At 40.3% G+C, this 21,948-nt stretch overlaps 3 protein-coding genes across 4 annotated transcripts in view; 1 reads left to right on the forward strand and 2 right to left on the reverse strand.

Annotated features, from left to right (window-relative positions):
- Positions 1 to 468: 468 nt before the first annotated feature.
- etfa (electron transfer flavoprotein subunit alpha) lies at positions 469 to 7,500 on the reverse strand. Its single transcript, XM_080027973.1, has 12 exons — positions 7,405 to 7,500; positions 6,243 to 6,392; positions 6,000 to 6,081; positions 5,612 to 5,694; positions 5,245 to 5,344; positions 4,956 to 5,066; positions 4,677 to 4,778; positions 4,408 to 4,476; positions 4,234 to 4,316; positions 2,979 to 3,044; positions 2,435 to 2,515; positions 469 to 912 (listed from the first exon to the last, which is right to left on the reverse strand). Exons 1-12 carry the CDS (start codon positions 7,441 to 7,443, stop codon positions 877 to 879), a joined length of 1,002 nt encoding a protein of 333 aa, XP_079884099.1. The 5' UTR covers positions 7,444 to 7,500; the 3' UTR covers positions 469 to 876.
- Positions 7,501 to 8,961: 1,461 nt separating this feature from the next.
- Positions 8,962 to 13,452, forward strand: isl2a (ISL LIM homeobox 2a; the record flags this gene model as incomplete). The annotated part of the gene is given in 10 exon segments (XM_080027972.1): positions 8,962 to 9,045; positions 9,047 to 9,097; positions 9,101 to 9,118; positions 9,120 to 9,165; positions 9,168 to 9,236; positions 9,703 to 9,892; positions 10,320 to 10,579; positions 11,375 to 11,661; positions 12,521 to 12,688; positions 13,336 to 13,452. Coding segments are annotated over 10 exon segments (1,290 nt in total).
- Positions 13,453 to 15,211: 1,759 nt separating this feature from the next.
- The window catches only part of scaper (S-phase cyclin A-associated protein in the ER), a 66,452-nt gene continuing 59,715 nt past the window's right edge, over positions 15,212 to 21,948 (reverse strand). For both annotated transcript variants that reach the window (XM_080027083.1, XM_080027084.1), the window contains exons 29-31: positions 17,748 to 17,939; positions 16,814 to 16,862; positions 15,212 to 16,555 (exon numbers count right to left, since the gene is read on the reverse strand). In XM_080027083.1, the coding sequence (XP_079883209.1) occupies positions 16,458 to 16,555; positions 16,814 to 16,862; positions 17,748 to 17,939 (339 nt within the window). In that variant the 3' untranslated portion in view covers positions 15,212 to 16,457. The remainder of the gene's footprint in view (positions 16,556 to 16,813; positions 16,863 to 17,747; positions 17,940 to 21,948) is intronic.

Genomic DNA, 21,948 nt, shown 5'->3' on the forward strand with positions numbered 1-21,948 from the left:
ACCTTTGACTGGTGGATGACTGGAAAGATTCAGAGTGTTTATGCAGGTGCCATGACAGGGAAATCAAACAGCTGAGGCAGTGCTTACTGAGATTTTTTGCAAATGACTGTATGTCCCTCATGCACCGAACTGATAAGGAATCTACCTGCACATGATAACATTTGATATCGTTCAGGTCTAAACTGTCTAAACCTTTTTATGATTTTCATGTTTGGGAAAGCTGTGTAAATATTCCGGATGGGTTTGATCACCGTATCACAGCCAAACATTAGAGAGGGACTAGAAGTGGCGCTACAATAAAATGTCAAAAATAAATTTATAGCATGAACCTTCCAAGATTTGCCTCCTAAATATCAAAACTAACCCTGTTTATTGTACTGTCAAGAACAGGCATTTTCTATTGATCATGGAAAGAGGGCATTGCAAAAATGAATCCAATAAAGGGAAAACGTGGCAAAAGGAGAAAGTTCTTGTCAGTTTAATACATTATTCTATTTAAGAGCATCTTCCAGGTGAGCATGAAGAGCTACATCTTACAACAAACATCATCAAAGATATAGAGACAGGTCCTGCATTCCCAAAGATGTCCTTTACTGTGTATCAGAAAATTACATTTGTTATAGTACTAACACCTCACCCCTCTAAGGTAAGTACAATCATTTTACAATTGATATAGCATCTATACAGACTGGCATTTATTTCTAAAATGTTTTTCTGTTTCCATTTGCAGAATAGATGAGGGTAAATTATGTCTGCATGCAATCACTGGCCGCTTTAGACATTTATTAAGGCAGTGGCTATGGGTTCTTGTGGTCACCCTGAATTCTTCTTATCGCGGTTTTTCCAGTTGTGCGAGGGACGTTTTGGTGGGACTTCTCACTTGCTCAGTGCTTTTGTCATCTCAGGAACAGCCTGAAGAGAAAACAAATACTTTATTTTATATATATATACAAACACACACACACACACACACACACACACACACACACACACACACACACACACACACACACACACACACACAGTATACTACTGTATACTCTGGCAACATTTACACTAGCAACATTGACACTGGCATTGTGGCAGGACAGAATGCAGGGAATATTTTCTGTATGGACTGCGGGAGTGTGCAGTTCTAAAAAAAAACTAAACTACGTGTTTGAAAACGCTCTGGTGCACTTTTAAATGAATCACTAGTTAACTAAACTTAAATACACTGTGTAAATCTTTTAGACGACTTTCCAGACATTTCTATTCTGCATTAATAACTGCTGAGACAATTTGAAATAGTCCCAGGCTCTTGCCGGGTTTGAATGTTCGCCAGGACCTGTCAATTTTCATCACCAGCATATTCCGTATGATAAGATTTATTAGTTTATGACACAAGCCATCTAGCATGGCGGTGCTTACAATATAAATGAGCACACTGACTTCCACCTGAGATTTATCAAGACTGCTACAGGCTGAAAGCATACAAACATTTATCAGTGTTTGCGAGGTTGAGAAATGCAGAGCAAAAAACTGCACACAGGGAGCGGCGTCTGGCCCATAAATAAACACTCTGATAATGCCGGTTGTGTAGTCCCAGAGGAGACAAATTCAAAAGCCTTTTATGGTAAATATGAGTACGGAATTATTCTAATGGCTCTTCCTTGTAAGTCACGCAACTTCAGAACTGAATCATCAGTCACTGTCAATGAGTTGGCCGAGGTATCAATTGTCCATTGGGGGGGGGAAAGGTAGGATGCCCATCCATTTTAATCAGCTATCTGAGGAGTGATCACATGTAACGTGATCTCACCCGGCAGGTCACAACTGTGCTGCCACTAGCTATTATTGCTTATCACTTCGACCGGGTTTGTGAGGACACCTGGCCTGTTCATGCACTACTGAGGGGGCTAAATAAAACATGACCAACAGGACACACATGTGAAAAATATCCCCCTACTAGCCTTTCACAAGTAGCACTAGACTCCAGTGTTATTTGTGCCAAGACGCTTGGCTCACTGTCCCCAAAGTACCAGCTAGACACAAGGAAAGCAACTACGCGTGTAAAAGGCCCTGGCAAGTAGAAGCAGAGTTACAAAACCGAAGCCACCTTTTAGGTAAACCATTGATCGCCTTTTTATATCTTCTGAAATGATAATGAGTTTTCTCTCTTAACGGCGAGCTCTGCCACAACAACTCTCCTCTGATTAATTCAAGAACTTAATAATTCAGCAGTTGCCCATTTCCATTAGGTGGAATAAGGCATGGTGCAAAATTGATCAGTGAGAAAGCAAATATTATATTCTATCACACTAGACTTTTAGTCATCAAAAGCTTTATAGTTAGCCGAGGCAATGGGCACAATTGTGTTATTTTTTTCCGCCTCATCGCTTGGTTGTTTGTTCAGAGTAAAATTACTGCAGAAATATCAATCCTAGACACTTACTTTGAAAAGATCAGCGACCAAGCCAAGATCAGCCACTTGGAAAATGGGAGCCTCTGGGTCCTTGTTGATAGCAACAATAGTCTGAATAAAGAAAAGAACATGTTTAGGTTTCGTACACAACAAACGGAGAAACAAACTACCAGAAGTGTTAGCAGGCTATGTCTCATGTTAATCCAAATACACAGAAACAATAATCATCCAATCAATATAAATAGAACAATACTCTGTCTATACTGTAAATAATACAAAACATCACAGCAAAGGGTGTGGAAATCTGAATTATACCTGTGTGTACTGGGTGTGTGTGCGTGCGTGTGTGTGCATGTGCAACTTAAAAGTTTATTTCATGTAGCACTGACTACTTTGTAGCAAGGTAATAGCTGTTTTTACTACATCTGCCCAATGACTGTGACACAACTCTTAAGGCTACTATCAGTTTTCATAAAAGCTACATTCTTATTGGAAACTTTTTGTTCAGTTTAATATATAGAACCAAGAAAAGGGAGGTTTGGGGAATCCCATGATGTGAATGCAGTGACTGTACCTTGCTGTCCTTCATTCCAGCCAGGTGTTGAATAGCTCCAGAGATCCCAACAGCAATGTACAACTCCTGTGGACATGAACAGAGGACAACCAGACAGGTGTCACTTGCTTGTAGACATAAAGGTTCACCTCAGAACTACAGCAGAACTAGCTAATGTTATAATGGCAACGGGGGGTGTAATCTATCGGGGTGCTCGGCGAGTGTGCACAGGGTCAGCCTTCCCCACAAACCCTTCAGGGAAAACCATCTCTGCCTCTCAGTTTAATGCACTCACTGCCATATGAATATTTCATTCCCTTTTTTAATGTTGCAGCTGAAGTCCCAAGAGCAGCCGAGAATCCATTTGTGAACACAACAGTGTCTCGTACTAGCTGCATAAAGCTACACTTGCTTCTATCCGGAAAACGACGGCAGTATATGCAAGTTCCCATTCATTATCCATTCAGAAAGTGTAACTAATTCCCATGTGTTTAAGAAAACTCATGATTGTGCAAACAAGAGACTTTTGTTAATTCAACTGAATCTCAATTTTTAAGCTAATATATCTTAAGACAAAAAATATAATGTATGCGATTATAAACATTCTATTCAAACACTAGCCACTGTTTAGGGACTTTACTCTGATGTTTACAGAACATTTTGTGATGATAAGTTGTTCTTTAATCAGGACTAAGCAGCAGAAGAGATCGTACATGCATTACTGAAAACACTAAACATTTTTAGATTGGTAGGGTGTAAAAAAAATATATATTTATATATATTTAAATTCTACTTAATGAACTTAGACGAATGCAACAACCTTGTCATAACATTTGGAAAATTCAATTTGGACAGTCTGGCCTGGCCTGAGGCTCTGCCCAGACAGCCACTGCACTCTGCTTTAATGGATCGGCTAAATCATTTAGGGCACTAAATGTGCCATCAAGTACATTTTGCAGGGTCTAATGTGTGGATAATCGCAGCTGGGGTAACCCGGCTGAATCACATAATGGGAAGTTAACCTTTTTAAAAAGGGCAGGGCAGCCACCCTGACCACACTGGATTGCAAGTATGCTGTGTAAAGGCAAACAGTCATTTGTCAAAAGCAACTTATTTGTCCGCTCTGATGCTGCAACTGAGTTTAAGTGTTCCCTGCCTAAAATTGTGTTTTAAAATGTAACTGTTCACATTTAGCTTTTTGAAAATATTCCATTGTTTATGTTCTGCACTAAATAAAGTAAATCCAAATAACGCCTTCAGAAAAGGCATTACTCACCGGTGCTACGATTTTGCCAGTCTGTCCAACCTGCATGTCATTCGGCACATACCCAGCGTCCACTGCAGCTCTTGATGCCCCAACTGAAAAATAATATTAAAAGTGCAATTTAAATTCAACATAAGATTTTTGTGCCCAGTTAATTAATATCACAAAATGAAAAGCATGGTCTACCTGCAGCATTCATCTTGTCAGCAAGGTCATAAAGCAGCTTGAAGTTATCTCCACTCTTTAAGCCCCTTCCTAGGAAAAGAACAGAACCATTTGAAAAAGCAAATACAGAATGTAATTGCAGAAGTAGATTGTCCTAATTACACTCTTAACAAGAATCAATCCAACCTGTAGTTCAGCACTCTTGGATACAAACAAAGTAACACCGCAATGAAATGGTAACACTGCTTTGGCCATATATTGTAATTCAGAAGGCAGAAATGATTTCATACCTCCTGACACCACCACCTTTGCGCCGGTCAGCTCTGGACGGTCGCTCTTGCTAAGAGTCTGTTCCACCCACTCAGAAACTCCAGCGGGGGTGGCAGCAGCAACTGCAGTGAACGGGTGACAGGATCAAACATGAAGCAGAGATAAATATACGTTACATTTGGGATGGTAAACAAAATAAACATTTGTAGAGGTATGCTGAAAACTACAGGAAATGCATCCCAAAATCCATAATATCATCAAGTCATATTTTACATAGACTATTCTGTGAACTACTGTACCATCTTCTGATGTAGCACTTCCTCCCTCTGTTGAAGCCGGCTCAAAGGATGTCCCTCTGACTGTGAAGATCTTGATCGCTTCGTTACATTTCAACGTGAGGACAGCATTTCCTAAATAATCAAAATATTATTGTCATGAAATTAAATATTCAAATAGAACGAAGAAATCCTCCATGAAAATTTGAAAAGAGTCAATCCAGTTGCAGAAACAGAGTTGTTTAATAGTCTGTTAGTAGTCAATTCTAAATAATAATAAATGGAAATGTTTTTACATAATAATAGGGCTTACCAGCATAAATGGTTCTGACAAAAGTGTCTGGAGACTTGATCTCAATAATATCTGAAATTGGAGCAACATCCAACTTGGCAGCCACTCTGGGTAGCAGGTTCTGCATAGGAACACAGTTAGTTAAGCAGAGAAATGTCAAACAAACAAACTTATCAAACTACAAATCAAGAGAAAGAGGAACAATGCTTTAAAAGAAGAGTAAACATGAGTCAATATCACATTTGAAGTAAGCGCGTCTGGCTTTCAGAACTGTGTGCAGTATGTGGTCAGAAAAAAAATGCATCTCCAACAGGCAATAAGAAAACAGATACAGTTACAAATATATAAAATGCAAAGGATAGCAGTACCGTTCTTGTCCATGACGTACCTTGCCGAATGCAGATGCACCAGCACAGATGTGGGTGTAATTGAACTGCTTTTGTGTTGCGAGGATAAGTGGAGTCAACTCCTCTGAGGGGAAAAAGGAAATAGCATTAGAAAGCTAAAACAAGATACTGTAGGTAAAGGCCTCCCTAAGAATGCAGCTGTGCCACTAACAGCAAGCTTGAACATATGAGCAAATCAAATGAAAAAACAGTCTCCCCTTTCTCAGCTACTGACCAGATGACCTTGTCAAGCTGTAAATACTGTAAGTGGGACTTGGCATGTATGAAGTGTGTTAATAAATATTTTAAAAGAAACTGCATTTTCAATATATATTTGCTATGTGATTCAAACTAACACTAGGAATAGGCCTAAAATAAATGTCCACAAACCTGGCAGGGAACCTTTGTAAGAATCATGCTGGGCAATCAGAACCTTCTTCACACCTTGGACTTTGCTGATTTGCTCCGCAACCTGAAAAGACAGAAACCCATCTGATGAACTGTACCACATTCTTAGCTATCATTTCTTTTTTTTGCAGTGTGGTTATTCAAAACTAAAATCTAAAATTATAGATAATAAATAACCCACGTGGATATTAAACAGATCAATTTGAAAAGAAAAGCTTTTCCTACCTTGGCACAGTCCGTTCCAGCCACCAGACAGGACACCTCTCCGCCCAGCTGACTGGCAGCAGTGATGGCATTGAGGGTAATGGGGGTCAGTGTTCCATTGCTGTGCTCTGCAACCACCAAGGTGCTTTGAAACCTTTGGAGGAGGCCGGACTGTTGGAGAAAACGTAAACACATCAGTTATACAACGCACTGACTCACGCACCACAGTCTGTAACCAAAGACTTGCTCATATTGGAGATGTTTTTTTAAAGACACTGCTTACAACATTTAAAGTTATTTGTTTAAATAAAAACAGAAAAGGCAATGTATCTTTATTATTTACAGCTGAAAACACATTCGTATTTATCTTGACTTAGAAATGTTGACTAATTGATAGATTAACTAAACCAAACAAATATATATTTAAAACACTTCGTAGTGCATAGCCTACGAACACCTAACCAATGATGTGTAGTTTATTCATTTGATTGAGTGGCCACTCAGTTCTAGGAATACTTTTGTTTTATATAATCAAACACTGTTTGTCTAGGTTTCAGGTCTCCCAATGGAGTCCGATGCAATGTCGAGGTTAATAAAAGTGAGCAAACAATCTCCAGTGCAACCTCTGATCCAGGGTCTGTCAAAGTAAAACAGGATGATACCAGCCTCATCTGGACGTGGCTGTCAGTTTATAGAGGTCATTCACATTAAGAATAACACGTAGAAAAACATTAAATATCACATGCTACTTATTAACCGATTATATAGCCTAGGCCTATTGCTACTTGTATCAGAGGACATTCTATCACACGCATTCTGTCGCGTCAATGACAACTTTCGTAACAGCTGGTTACGAGGCTTTCATAACCGCTAAGCTATATGCTAACACAAGCTGGAAATAGCTTCCAAAAGGACAGTTATCTTTTATGATTGCTCTATCCCGATGCATTTATAAAGTTCCTGTCAGAATCAGTCCATTAACGCTGATACACACACACATGTGACCAGATTGCTTGGCCGTCAAGCACGACCTGCTTTAGATACACTAGCTAGCTAGGAGGTGCTGCAAAAAAACAAAACAAAAAAACATACACGTTAACTGACGTTTCGTGTTCTTAGTTTGTCTCAACCGATCAATACAACTCCTAAGTATGTTGTAATTTTAAAACTGTCAAACTCTTACCAGTTGTTTCAGACTACTTTTGTTAAAAGCTCTGTTCATCTTGGGACGTTTCTGGCTGATGTTCCTCAGCGCTGCAGAGACGAAACTATGCCAAAGGTTATCTGACGTTCGCAATGAGTTCTCGCGAGATGCAACGATAACTCCCAGTCATATCCTCTCTCTCTCTCTCTCTCTCTCTCTCTCTCTCTCTCTCTCTCTCTCTCTCTCTCTCTCTCTCTCTCTCTCTCTCTCTCCTATATATATAGGCTATATATTATGAAGTAAGCTAATTGAACTTTTGAACGATTTTAAGGTAATTGCATGAATAGGCCTATGTAGCCTATAGCCTACGGGCCTATATTTTTTTTCATAAGTTATTCGAAACTACAAGTGATGTGATAAATATTTTGTTCATACACAAAATAAGGTTATTAAAAGTTCTAAATTACTGTTACAGCTAGGCCTACGTAAAAATAATATAAAAAAATAAATAATAATTAGGTTACCCGTATGCATAGGCCTATGTATCCTTCAATGATGTGTACACATTTTATTTTTTAATTTTGACCATAAAACCCATAGTCTACATTGATTTACCTGGCTATGATGATAGCCTAAATGTTCGCTGATGACTACCAAATCGCATGAATGCATGAAATCGCAAATAATGTTCTCCGACCAGCTATTCCTGACTGGAGTGTGCAGTCCGAGTAGCCTACCCCTGAGTAATGGATTTAATTTATAATGTTGCAAAAAATGTGAACAGCAAAAACATTTTCAAATGTAAATATATCTGCTTTGATTTGGTTGGGCCACTCTTTTCACTTACACGAATGTGTGGATAATCCATACGCAACAGAGCATATCTATATCTAAATTGTGCATGTTTATTGATCGCTCTGTTCTGTTGATCCAAGCTTTCTACATCATCCAGTTATCATCCATTTCATCCAGTAGAGGGCTCTCTACAGAGGAGTTAGAACATTGGGTAACTAGTAGGCCTACATTCCCTTCAAAAACACAGAGAAAAATGTAATAGTTTTTACAATAAACACTATCTTGATGAGAATATTAAAATGTGTTAAAATTAGTCTACAATATTAATAATGATAACAGTACAATATATATGCACATATACAATTTTAATAATTGATAAAAGGAACACAATGACAACCATAGCCTATAAACACATGATTTACAATGTTAACACTGTATTTTGAACAAAATATGATTTAGAAAATCTAACCTAAAGATATATATAAAACACATCATATTGGATTTTGACATGGATAAGTTACCATAACACCTATCACGAGCCCATGAATATTAAAGGAATGTGATACCACAGGGGACAACAACGACAAGTAAACTCACACTTGATATTACACTGTAAGACCCTGTAAAGGGACTGTGAGTAAACTGAGTAAAATTTGCTTTGCTTGAGGACATAGAGACAAGCATTGGCAACGCGCACATATTGTACATGAAAATTAAGCGATAAAAAAACTCTCACAGCCAGTCGGAGCTTGAAGACGAAGAAGAAGAAAAAACAGAGCAAGGGTCCTGGAGGAAATTTGCATGGCACCCTCTCCCTGCTGGACGCACAGAGGTCCAAGTTTGCAGACGTCACTGGTCGAGGATCTTTGTTTTCTCTCCACCTCTCTCGCTCTCTCTCTCTCGCACTCGGTGGAGGAATACAAGTTTATCATCCAGCTAAGGACGGGACGGTCTCCTCTCTCTCTCCCTGCCGTTCCTCTCCTCCATCTGTCGGCTTGCACTGGGCTATTTCTCCTGTATGGTAGATATCCTGCTTAATACTTCTTTCTTGGATGATATGGGGGATCATTCCAAAAGTAAGTTATTCCTAATTCTACTCTTTTATTGTCTCTCTGGATGTTTATTGGTAGTTTTTAACTGCATATCTATGTCCTATCCGGCGCATATCTCTTGAATCGCTCGATAATACAGTATTTCGAGTTTAGAGGAATAGGCTAATATCGAGAAATGAAACTCATTAATAGACCTGTCTTAACGAAAACTCAATTAAAATCGTATAATATATCTCCTTCAACGTATAGCCTTGTGTCACTATGGTGATCGTGCAGACCCATGCCGTATGGTTACTTGGTTATATATTTAGCTCACTGCCGTGTGACCTTATGATAATATTCTTGGAAGGAGCTACTATGTTTGTTGTGATACGCGCGCAACATTTTCTCTCCTTAAGGTGAAGGGGTGACGGGGGTTTAGCAGGGATGTCATGGGGATTACTAGAGCGCGCACAGTGTTTGCATTAATGCATCGCCCCCTCTCACGCAGAGAAGTCGGGAATCGCAATGTGTGTGGGCTGTGGAAGTCAGATACACGACCAGTACATCCTGAGAGTCTCCCCGGACCTGGAGTGGCATGCAGCCTGCCTCAAGTGCGCAGAGTGCAGCCAGTACCTCGACGAGACCTGCACTTGCTTCGTCCGAGACGGGAAGACTTACTGTAAAAGGGATTATGCACGGTAGGAGATGGACAGAGTTTTCAGGATTTTTTATTTTTATTTTTTAATTAAATTTCCTAAATTCTATAGTCCATGTGTTGGGCTGTAGAAAAGACAGCTGTGGATATAGATGAGGCCACTTACATGAGATTAAATAATATTCCTATAATAAAAGGATAGCCTACTTCCCTTTAAACGAAATATTGTGCAGGGTGCATGAAAGTGCAGGAACATCAGACGTGAATTCAGATTTGTGTTGCAAAGCCTATAGCCAATATTCAGTTTGATAATCCTTTCCAGTGAGCATTACATCAGCGCACACCTTTATTTGTTGAAGTTGTTGTGCTTCTTATTTTGATTGGAACATGAACCGAGATCAATTCAAAAACTCTTCAGTGGCTACTAAACTGCATGAGACCAACACGTCTTCTTGCTTCCTATTTTACAGGTTATTTGGAATCAAATGTGCAAAGTGTAACATGGGCTTCTGCAGCAGCGACCTGGTGATGAGAGCTCGGGACAACGTGTATCACATGGAGTGTTTTCGTTGCTCGGTTTGCAGCCGACACCTCCTGCCCGGGGACGAGTTCTCTCTGCGGGACGACGAGCTGCTTTGTCGGGCGGACCACGGCTTACTGGTGGAGCGAGCCTCGGCAGGGAGCCCGCTCAGCCCCGGGAACGTTCACACCAGACCGCTGCACATCTCAGGTAGGCTGCGAACTGTATAGCTTATTATTATTTATGAACATGTTAAAAATGAACGCAGTGCACTGGGCATGGGAAATAATGTGTGAAGGACTAAAGACGTGCATGTATGTTATTATTATTATTATTATTATTATTATTATTATTATTATTATTATTATTATTATTATTATTATTATTATTATTATTATTATTATTATTATTATTATTATTATTATACATTTTATTATCAAGTCTGTTCATCTTTCTTGGAATTAAAAAAGAATTGTGGTGCTACATTTGAACCCAATCGACTGAATAAATATTCACAAAAAAGTATTTCATATTTTGAGTGCATTTTATTCATAGATAGTATAATAAAAGATTGGATTACATAATATTGTGGGGTGTATTTAAGGACTTCATATTGTGTGTGTATAAAGGCATTTATTTGAAAATTATTGCTAGGGCAAGAATGTTGTCAATATTGTTCACCATTTTATTATTAGGCTACATGCATGTGTTGTTGCCTATGTCTGGACAGTTTCAAACCCATATGTCTCTGGCATTATATGAGTGCAATGACCTTACAGCAGCAGCCTAATAAATATATAGGCTATTAACATTAACTGCAGGCGGTGATAATTGTTAAGTCCGACAAACAGCAATTGGTTGCTTCTTCAAATTTCGAACAGATTTTTTATTTTTTTTTGGAAGTGAAAAAAAATATTTATCTAGGCCTACCTAGATCTATAGGCAAATTGATGTATCTCTCTATTTCTCTCTCTCTCTCTCTTTCTCTCTCTCTCCACTCTGCAGAACCGGTTTCGGTCCGCCACCCTCCTCATCACCGGAACCACGTGCACAAGCAGTCCGAGAAGACCACTCGGATCCGGACGGTGCTGAACGAGAAGCAGCTCCACACCCTGCGGACCTGCTACAACGCCAACCCGCGACCGGACGCCCTGATGAAGGAGCAGCTGGTGGAGATGACCGGCCTCAGCCCCAGGGTCATCCGAGTCTGGTTTCAGAACAAGCGCTGCAAAGACAAGAAGAGAACCATCCTGATGAAGCAGCTCCAGCAGCAGAGTCACAGCGACAAAACCGTAAGTCCATAATAAGGATATATCTTAATATACATTTAGTTTATTAAAAATAAAGTATTATTATAGCCAAAGTCCTATGGGCAACACCTGCTTATTCGGTATAGTCTCTCTTGCCATGAACAACTTGTGGTTAAATCCTTAATAAATGATAACTCAACAACAGTGTGTGTGTGTGTGTGTGTGTGTGTGTGAGTGAGTGAGTGAGTGAGTGAGTGAGTAAGCAAATAAAGTTCATGTGAAATCTTATGGCCATTCGATAAGATAAAGTAAGGAATAATTAAATGGCAATAGTATTACAGGAAAAAATATATATATATTTATTTTGAAAAGAGACAACATCATTTAGGATGGAAGTTGTGAATAAAAAAGACAAGAAAATAAAATGCTTCGTTACGCAAATCTTTAAATACACTTTTTGGACAACTGCTATTTTCTCTTTTATCACACTTTCGTTAAATAGAAATGCAATATTTTAATGAATGAGAAAATTAGATCAATCTTATTGAATGTGGATGAAAAATATTTGGAATTTTTCTGGCAGAGCAAATTAAACGTATAGAGCCTATTCATTCAACTGTTGCAAAAATAAGATTTTGGCACCTTCACTGGCTGGCTTGTTTGTGCATTTAAAAAAAACGTATTGGTTATTTGATGATCATAAAGTTTAATATTTTTGATACATTTTTGTGTGATCATTGTTAGGCAAAATGTGCATGTTGGTTCCTTCTTAATGATAAAAATGAAATCGTATTCATTTCTGCATCACTCCCCCTTTGGAATAATTTGGCTAAAGATCCTTCAGTGACTCACTGGACGATATTATGTGAACTCATTGGTGTGTTTTTCGTTGCTCTTGTAGAATCTGCAGGGCCTGACAGGCACGGCTCTGGTGGCAGGCAGTCCTATCCGTCACGACAACACCGTGCAGGGGAATCCCGTGGAGGTGCAAACCTACCAGCCTGCGTGGAAATCCCTCAGCGACTTCGCCCTGCAAAGCGACCTGGACCAGCCCGCCTTCCAACAGCTGGTAGGAGCACATTAAATAAACCATAAAAAATACAAAAAAATATAAATAGGCTTTTTAAAAGTAATAAGACTAAGACTTACATTCAGAGAGAGAGAGAGACAGAGAAAGGCAGAGAAAATATAAAGTTAATTCTTAATAAGAACAATGCAGATAAGCAAGTTGATGGTCTAATAAAGCCTTTAGTTGTATTACTGTTGTTATGATGTTAGGCTAAACAACACTTGGGAACACAAAGTTAGCCTATTTTAAAAATCTGATTCAAATGCCTTTAATTTTTCAAGTGCATGCGTGCCAAACTGTCTCTGAACCTTGTGCAGGCCAGGCCCCCACGTGGAATCACTTGATACCTTCAGATTTACAAGACCGATAAAGTGATAAGCCCTCATATGTTTCCAATAGATAGGCCCTAATAATTTGGAAAGAGACACAAATAAATACATCATTATTTCTACATCCATTTGCAGCTCCCATGCGTTTAAAATGACATCACTGCTCTGCTCATAATAACATCGACATGTTGACATCTCTTTAATTGGGGGGTAATGTAGAGTGTTTCACCAGCGGAGATATTATGTAGCTAAACTGTTGTGATATTTTTTTTCCTCTATTTTAAATCATCGTCTCTCGTCCTTGTTTCCTCCTGGCAGGTGTCCTTCTCTGAGTCGGGCTCTCTGGGCAACTCCTCGGGCAGTGACGTGACCTCTCTGTCGTCGCAGTTACCGGACACACCGAACAGTATGGTGCCAAGTCCCGTGGACACGTGAGGAAATGGAGTGGAGAACCTGGAGGTCAGCTGGAGACCCCCCGGGGCGCGCGCCTCTGCATGCACGCGCAGAGACCTTATAGTGACAAATAGATCAAGAAAAGCGAAGAATATAAAGGACCAGGGTGGATTATACTACTCGAGGATACATTCTGCTCTGGAGCTGGACGATTGGAGGTCCGACTGTCCCCTTTTGACATGTTGGCATTTTTGAACTCACTGTCTTGCTCAAGGACACACATGGCCGGACCTACTGCTGTTAATGGACATTATGGGCTTTTTATTTGCCTTTTACCGTGATGCCAATATGCCTGCACTTGGTGACTTGGGGGGATTGAAAAACAACGTGAGCTTGTGCTGTCGGACGTCAGTGCTTTTAATGTATGATTATCAGGATCACAGAATACAAACTGTGTAGATGTGCATGATTTGTAAGTTTCAATATCGACTCTTGTAAACGAATGAAACAGATGAGATGCGCATTGTTTGCGTTTTCTCCAGAAAAATAAGTTATTATTATTATTATTTATTATGAAGACAGACATAGCCGATCTTATCAATAAAACAGATCAAACTGATTGCTCCATGCGAACCCCATTTGTTCTTCTTCAGAGAATTTTCTATTACAGTCGGCCAAATAAATAAATCAGTTTTAAAGCAAATGGGAAATGCATCTCCTGCCTATAGCGAATAGTTGTTCAGCGAAGAGGTTGGATCTGGATGAGATCCCCTGTTTAGACTGCAACACAACCTCATAGATAAGGCCTAATTCAGTAAAAACTCATTCGAATAAACACGTATCACGTTTGTGCAATCTGCAACATGTTGGTGTTAAAAGTGTTCATGTCCAAATTGTGCCCTTCTCAGCCAGAAAGCTGCAAGCTTCAGTGCATTAAACCCCGGGGTATGGTAGCCCAGAAACCTGCTTATATTTAGGCCTGCTCCATTTATGAGCCAAGTGGATCAGTGACTGATGCCTGACGAGACATTATTAACCATTTGGCCCGCGTGTCATAGGTCAGAAAGAGACACAATGGGCTGAGGCCTGTTTAATTTGCCTGCACTTGTGATTTTATTATTCCTTAAATGATGGCCTCCAAACAGCCTGGGCCTGGCCTATTCTAGGCTAACACATTTCAACCCGGTCCTACGGCATAAAACGACCAAACCGGTCTTATTTAAACGAATGTCGTAGTGCCATACCAACCTGAGGCTCACGGCTCAAGTCTAGACAGAGGACAGGCAGCGGCGGCCGCTTATCTGCATCTGGCATCACCTGCAAAGGATACACTGAATGGACCCAAAACAAAACGCGCAGCGCTAAGGGGACTCCCAGCCCGCGGACGCATCCTGGCGTGTCTTGAGTTTATTTTGATTCCAGTAGGAATCCTGAACGACAAATAGCCGCTGGACAAGAGAGCATGCAGGTCAAGCCAGGACTGACACACTACACCTCAACAATTTGTTGGGGAGGATCGGCTTTTATCAGTGAATGAAATGAGAGCCTCGCTGAAAATTCAAAATCCTGTTAAGTCTTTAAGACCTGCTGATGAACCAGAACTGCAGCAATAGTACAACAGTAGCGACAACACGTTTAAAAAGAAGTGTTAATTGGAAAATACAGGGCCATTTAATATTATAGCTCCCCAACGTTCTTATATTTGATCTGCTCAATAGTCATTTGAGAATAAATAACTTACACTTTATGAATTTGAATATTGGTGATTTTTAATCAAACAGGTTTCAGATGACCAGAAAAATTATAATAGATCCCACACTGTCTGCTTCCAAACTAAAACTGCTCTAGCTGGATGAATGCTCAGCAGTTTGAAACAGTGGAAAATACAGAGAGAACTATAGTACATTGTTTTGTTTTTCCCAAACAAATGTATTTATTTAGCCTGTTTCTAATTGTTGCCTTAACATGCAAGTAAACAGTCATGTGCAGAACTATGGGGCAGCATTGATGTTGTAGTGATGATGGACCATTTACAATAACAAACTGTGTCACGATATTTTTAATATAAACAGACTTCGTTGAGGCAGACATGGCTTCCAAAAGTGGAATCAAGTTCAAAAGGTATATATTTCTTGATTACTTTAAAGCCCTGTTTTTCTCTTCAGTTTGCAAGGACCCATTCCTGTATCATATTGATGTTCCTTTGCGATTCAATTATAGATTTGTTTCCTATTAATTGCATTTTTCCATAATATCTTAGACCAAATGAGCAAATATTATCCAAGTTCATGAAGGTCTAACTGTCCTAATGTGACAGAAATACACGAGTATACAAGTGCACTGTGATTTTAATTTGAATTTGTACAGCTCACACAGCAGTTAATTTTTTTTTTATATAATGAAAAGGTATATAACTCGAAAAATTATATTAAATATGTAAGTGTCTCCTAACATAGAGAGAAAAAGAAAAGAGAAATACGCGAACCTGAAAAATATAACTCTTAACACATATATGCGATGAAGGCAAGTCCTTTAACTCGTAACTGCACTATGTAGACTAGAGATGACATTCTGCTCATTTACATTAAAAAATAAGACAAATGCAATAAATTAACATATATGAAAGCAAATGATAAATTACAGTAAAAGTAAATGTTTCAGGTTCAGATCGTCACTGCTTTGAAAACTGATCCATTTTCTATCCACAACAGAAACAAAGAGAAACAAATGGCTCGTTGAAAACATTCAAAGGGAAAAGTTGTGCATGTTCTAACTGTAGTGTACAGTTTTGTGCAAATTCCTTCCAAACATCCATGGGATTTCCAAGAAAAATCAAAACCGTTGCACTAACATAGGATAAGGCTTCACAATCTTTTACATTAAACAAAGTTTGAAGAACAGATTCACTTGTGTGCAGACTTTTAAGTCAGGGGAAGGAAAATACAGTTGGAAAATAACAAAAATCCAGAAAGAACTCCACAGGTCAGTCTCTTTTGTAGTGTTTATACTGTGCTCATCCATTCTGAGGACAGTGGGCGACTCATCCATCATTCATCCTCTTTCTTGAGAAAGAAATGGAGCGCCGAGTCCCACTGATCTCTTGGAAAGCGGTTGGACAGATCACAGAAATCCAGCGGCTGGGAAACTTCACAGGCAGAAAAAAAAACAACGCCATTATACTGGGGGTACAACAGCAATCTGGTTAAAACTTCATTCAAAACATTACTGGAATCGATTGGAAAAACTACACGTAAAAAAAAAAAGCTTTTTTTTTTACGTGAAGATTTAAAAAAAATAAACATTTAAATCTTTCTAGAATTAATTTTTTTAAATCAATATATCACATCCATATCACATCCAATGTTTTGAAATGCACTTGATACATTTAATCAAAGTAACTTACCTGCTTGCTTGGTTTTGTTGTCTGAATCTTTACCATTTGCAGCACAGTCCTAAGGGGAATTAAAACTGAGCATTAGTGCGTACGTCTGATAACATTGTACTGCTGGTATGTACTATATGTGTTGTGTGGGTACAATCTCATTTATCTCTTCTAAGATGAATAATAATAAAAAAGAATATATATATTAAGGAAAATTTAAAGATGCTATATAACATCTCATAGAAATTAACTTATCAAACTAAATGTTGGCAATATAACTTGCTATAGAACCGTCATGGATCGAATTGTTTCACTCTGAGGAATGTTGTTGAGGTTAACCCAACAATGGGGGCAGCGGGGCAAGACACCATGCATTATTGCTTTGTTTGAAAGAAATGACAATGGCTTGTCTCCCTTTGAATGGAAGCTAATCGGTGTCTAAACAGTGGTGGATGTGGAGTGGTGAGGGGCGGGTTTGTCAGAGGAAGATGAAGGAGACAAGCTGTTTACTGGGAGTCCAACCAGTGGCAGGTAAATCCACAGTGAGGGAAGCCATTTATCTTTGTAAAAGCCGGCCTGGTACAGCTCTACATGGCCCAACATGAGCAACTGTTCAAATCAGCCGAATAGGTTTTTCCTTCCGATGTGAAAGAAATGTATCGTGTTTGAATATTCTATTAAGCTGCATGAAACCCTGAAGGCCAAAAAAAAGAAATCTGTTTTTGAGTTTATGTTTCAGAACATTTATTTTATGCATATTTTGTGTGAAAGATTGTTGCACCTCTTTTTATCACCTAACGTTTCTAATGCATCCTTCCTTAACATATTTTTTATTTTTTTTTGGTTTGGATATTTGAATCATAACTGAATCACTAATTTACCGTCAATCCCAGTGCAAATCAATGGCTCTTCTTTTTTGCGTACACACGTGGTGTATGCGTGACCTTATATTTACCTGAATGAATGTAGCCAGCAGCACACAGCTCATCTCCTGCTGCAGGATCACCTTGTTGTGGGCGTTGTTGTAGCAGGCGGAGATGAGGGAGGGGAAGAGCACTCTGATGAGGCGCGGGTGGCTGAAGTACTGGAAGGGCAGCTGACACAGTTTCTGCAGCACGCTGGGCTGGCGGCCAGACTGCACTATCACCTGGAACGCACAGGAAGCACAGCCAGCCAGTCAGTCAGTCACTATAAGCCAGTCAGTGGCACTGCTGATAGTAAATCACCGCCCCGTGCCCCTCCCACATGTAAATCTGCCACTAAAACAACACACAAACAGCCATTAGGAGGAGACCTGCGGGCCACAGCCTCCCACCACGCAATTATGGGCTGTAAAACAAAATGATGGGATGTTTTGTTCCTCCTTTGTACAAACAGCAATAACAAGAGCTGCAACTGTGAACGTAAGAGGGAAATGAGAAACGTGACCTCATGTCATAATAATCAGCGGATAACACTTCACTTTCAAGTTTTGCGCTAAGCTCCTGTCTTTTACACAATCCGGAAGCTCAAGAGTCAGTGCCAAAGTTTTGTTGTTATGCCCCCGTAGGAGTGAAGCTCAGGTTGAGAGGGCATTCATAGTGCAACTGGGGGCGTCGGTGGGAGGGTTTGTGGGGTGAGAGAAAACCTCCAGCGACCCCCACTTTAAGAAATGAGCAATAATCTTAATGGTATTTTCACCCTGCTCTCCATCACAGGCCCGTCAATCACCCGCCGTCACATCCGGGCCACCAGTATTACGACCACATCACTCCCAGCCTCATTTGATTGGAAAGGGGGGTGAGGGGGGGGACTGCATGCACTGGAAAGGGGTCCCTGCCTAATGCACTGGTCATCTCCCCTGAGCCCGGGGGAGACCACAGGGTCAGCATGCTAAATCCAGGCTGGCCTCCTTCACAGGAAAACAGACTATAGGAGGGGGGGGGGGGGGGGGCGGGGGGAGGTCAGTGCCAATGGAAACCGGAAGGGCAAGTTGAGGTCCCCGAGTGTTGTGACATAAATTCACAAGATTTACAAGATTTTTAAAAATACACTCTCTAATACTCTTTCATTGGCTGCTCCTTTGATAATGCACTCCATGTTGGAGCAGCGGGGATAAACAAAGCGATAATTCATCGCTTTTATCAGTTCAAGGTGAAGCTCCTCAGAGCTGCCCTCTACAGCGGCGTTCAAAAAGGGACAGAAAACAGTGCCATTTCTCCATCCGGATTCGTTTAAAGAAAGCATACGGACGGGTCAATCAATCTGAACTTCAATGCTTTACAAATACTTGAATATATGAAGATCACTGTCAACCTGATATGGAAGTGTTAATTTGTTTAAGCTATGAGTATAAATCAAGTGGAGAGAACTCTTGGATGCATTACAAATATGTAGACCATGTGTAACTTACAATGGAAGAACAAAATCCCCACAGTTTCACTGACTCAATAATTTTTTTTCACATAAGGAATGTGGGACTGACAAATTCATCCAGTGAAGAAAGGAGAAAAAAAAACAAGCTCTGGTTGTTTTCAAAAGTGGAGCTGCTTATTTTCAGTGTATGTAGTTTTAGCGTTTCCATGCTTCTTTTACAATAAATCCTACATCATCATATTTATCTTGTATGTTGCACCACTGCCCAAATCATTTACTAAAACCATGATCCTGCAAAAACTAAAGAATCTATTCGTCCTTGTGTTTTTCAATCCAGAACATTTTATGATTTACGCGTCATAATTTAACACCCGTAAGCGTTGGGATGTTCAAGCCGGGGCTCCGAAAAGATCCCACTCACAAATCAACCCAGCGATCTCATAATCCTCCTCTACGCACAGTTCCATCTTCAGCTTGCCTAAACAAATTGTCCAACCCCTCAAGTGCCTGACGCAGAAAGACATAAAACAAAGCCTGGTGGCAGTGCGAGTCTGGAGGTAACAAAGAACCCCAGTCCGCTGCCAACTTTCCACGCTTCTGCCAGGTGAAGAGCAACACCAGCGCACAAAATGGTTTCCAACTAAAGGACTATGCCGTAGCGTTACTTCTCCCAGCTCAGCTGAGGTATCTGCAGCTCAAAGACCTGGCATCATAAAACAAACAACGAGCATCTGAACGCATGCATCTGTTCTGCTTAGAACACACAGAGCCTTTTGAAACTCAAGTGATCTTGGCCTGCTCTGTTCTATCTTAAGTTCAGAGACCTGGCAGTTTCAAACAGTGCCGAGTTTTTATGACGCTTCCCATGACATAACTTCCTCACTGTCCACAACGACGACAAAGAGTGTGTAAAGTTAATGTTCTGAAACGCAAACAAATCCCTGGGGAAAAAAAAGCCAGTGTCGAAGCAGAAAGCGAAGTTGAAGCAAATTCATGAACACAGGAGATCCTCTAGCCATGCAATAAAGCGTGAATCTTAAAACAGAAGAATTGGCCTATACTGTAGGCACAAGGCTGCTGGGAGAGGCAAGTTATCAATTTCTTACTAAATGTTTAATGTCACACAGAAGCAAAGTATCAATCTTGCACATGTGGAGGGATCTCCATTCATTGTAGCGTCTAGACACCCTGGACACCTTTAGGAGGAACCAGAGCAGGACCATATATGTGACACTTAAGTTCACAATACAAACCAGATCCATCAGAGTGGAACCGTCTTACTGATAAGACAAGCAGCACAGCAGACACCACAAAGCAAAGTTAGCCAAATAACTGTTTAGTGCTTTTTCTTTTACAACATTTACAATGGCTTATTGAGACGTTCTCAGGACGCTGAGTTTAATTGCCCTTTGGAACAATTGGATGCTAGCGACGCAGACATTGACATAGACACTCCAACTTGACTTTTAAGTCAGTTGTTTTAAAATCCCATAAAAAAGACCTATTGTTTACACAATAAAGCGTAATAACTCTTACATTTATCTATAGGAGCTGACGCTGTCATTCCACGCCAGATCCTTTCTGCTGATAATTCTGCCTCTGAAAACTGAGCCGGGGCGACAGTGTAACAGACAAATGGAAACTCCTCACTGAAAGGTTTGCGGGGGATAAAAATGTCCTCGGCTTCACTTTAAGTCAGTTTGGACCTGCGTTCACCCTTGAAGGCCGAGTGTAAATCATCTACCCGAGCTAACAATAAGGCCCTCTCCTGCCAGTCAGCCCCAGAGTGTGTCTGTCTGCGTTTCTCTGCCTCTGTTTACTCTGCTGGGTGATACAGAGTGTGTGCATTCCCCGGCCGCTGGCTCCCTGTGGTCTGCACGAGCTGCACTTACCCCTGCAGGCAGTGACGGCCCGGGTTGTCTTGGGCGGTAATGGACTGCTGAAGGGAGCATTTCAACATCAGGTTAACAGGAATTATAGCTCGACTCGACTTGGGGCAAAGGAAACGCCCTCGTTACAGAATGGGAAGAAGAGGAATTACCCCACACAGATAAAGGTTTGGAGCTGTGGAGGTGTAGTTTGGGAAGTTCAGGCCCATAGCTCATCATGTGATGGGTATTAAAGGAAAAAAAACAATGGACAAAATATAATAAAAAAGCACAGAGGAGCGAGGTCATCTCAGGAGCCAGTGCAGAGAAACGATCCCATTATATTGAGAAAACTGGGCCATACGCTACCTGAAATAAGACCTGCTCCTGTGTGTACGATAAAAACAACAACATTTATCTGTGAAGCTGCCTCAGCCTTTTTTTTTCTTCTTCTTTCTTTTCTCCCCCGAACATGGCCACACACAAGCAAGTAAAGTTTTCTTAGGATTTCCACACCCTCCAATTGCTTGCGTCTCTCTAAAAAGCGAGCGGCAATCGGGTGGTTTAACATGTCAACAGTTTACAATTACAGTTTCGACACCTCAAAGGTTCAACAGATCATCACCGTGGATGATTCACAAATGAATCCCTGTATTTAAAGCGCAAGGAGATTACCGGTACATATCTCTTCAGGGGGGAAAGGAAGTACAGCGACATGACAGTTGCAAAATAGATGTAATTTGTCCTGCTTTTTTTTTTCTTTTTTTTTTTAAACTGGTCTCAATGGACGCACCCAACACCCAGACAATGAAACATATGGCTATATAGCAGGGACACACTTGGGGAGGGGGGGTAGAGGGACACACACACACAAGCCTACATATGTCATTCTCCCAATGGCTTTTTGTGTGACAAGGTGAATTATTCATGGCC

The sequence above is a fragment of the Ammodytes marinus genome, assembly GCF_949987685.1.
Source record: "Ammodytes marinus genome assembly, chromosome: 5".
Taxonomy (NCBI): domain Eukaryota; kingdom Metazoa; phylum Chordata; class Actinopteri; order Uranoscopiformes; family Ammodytidae; genus Ammodytes; species Ammodytes marinus.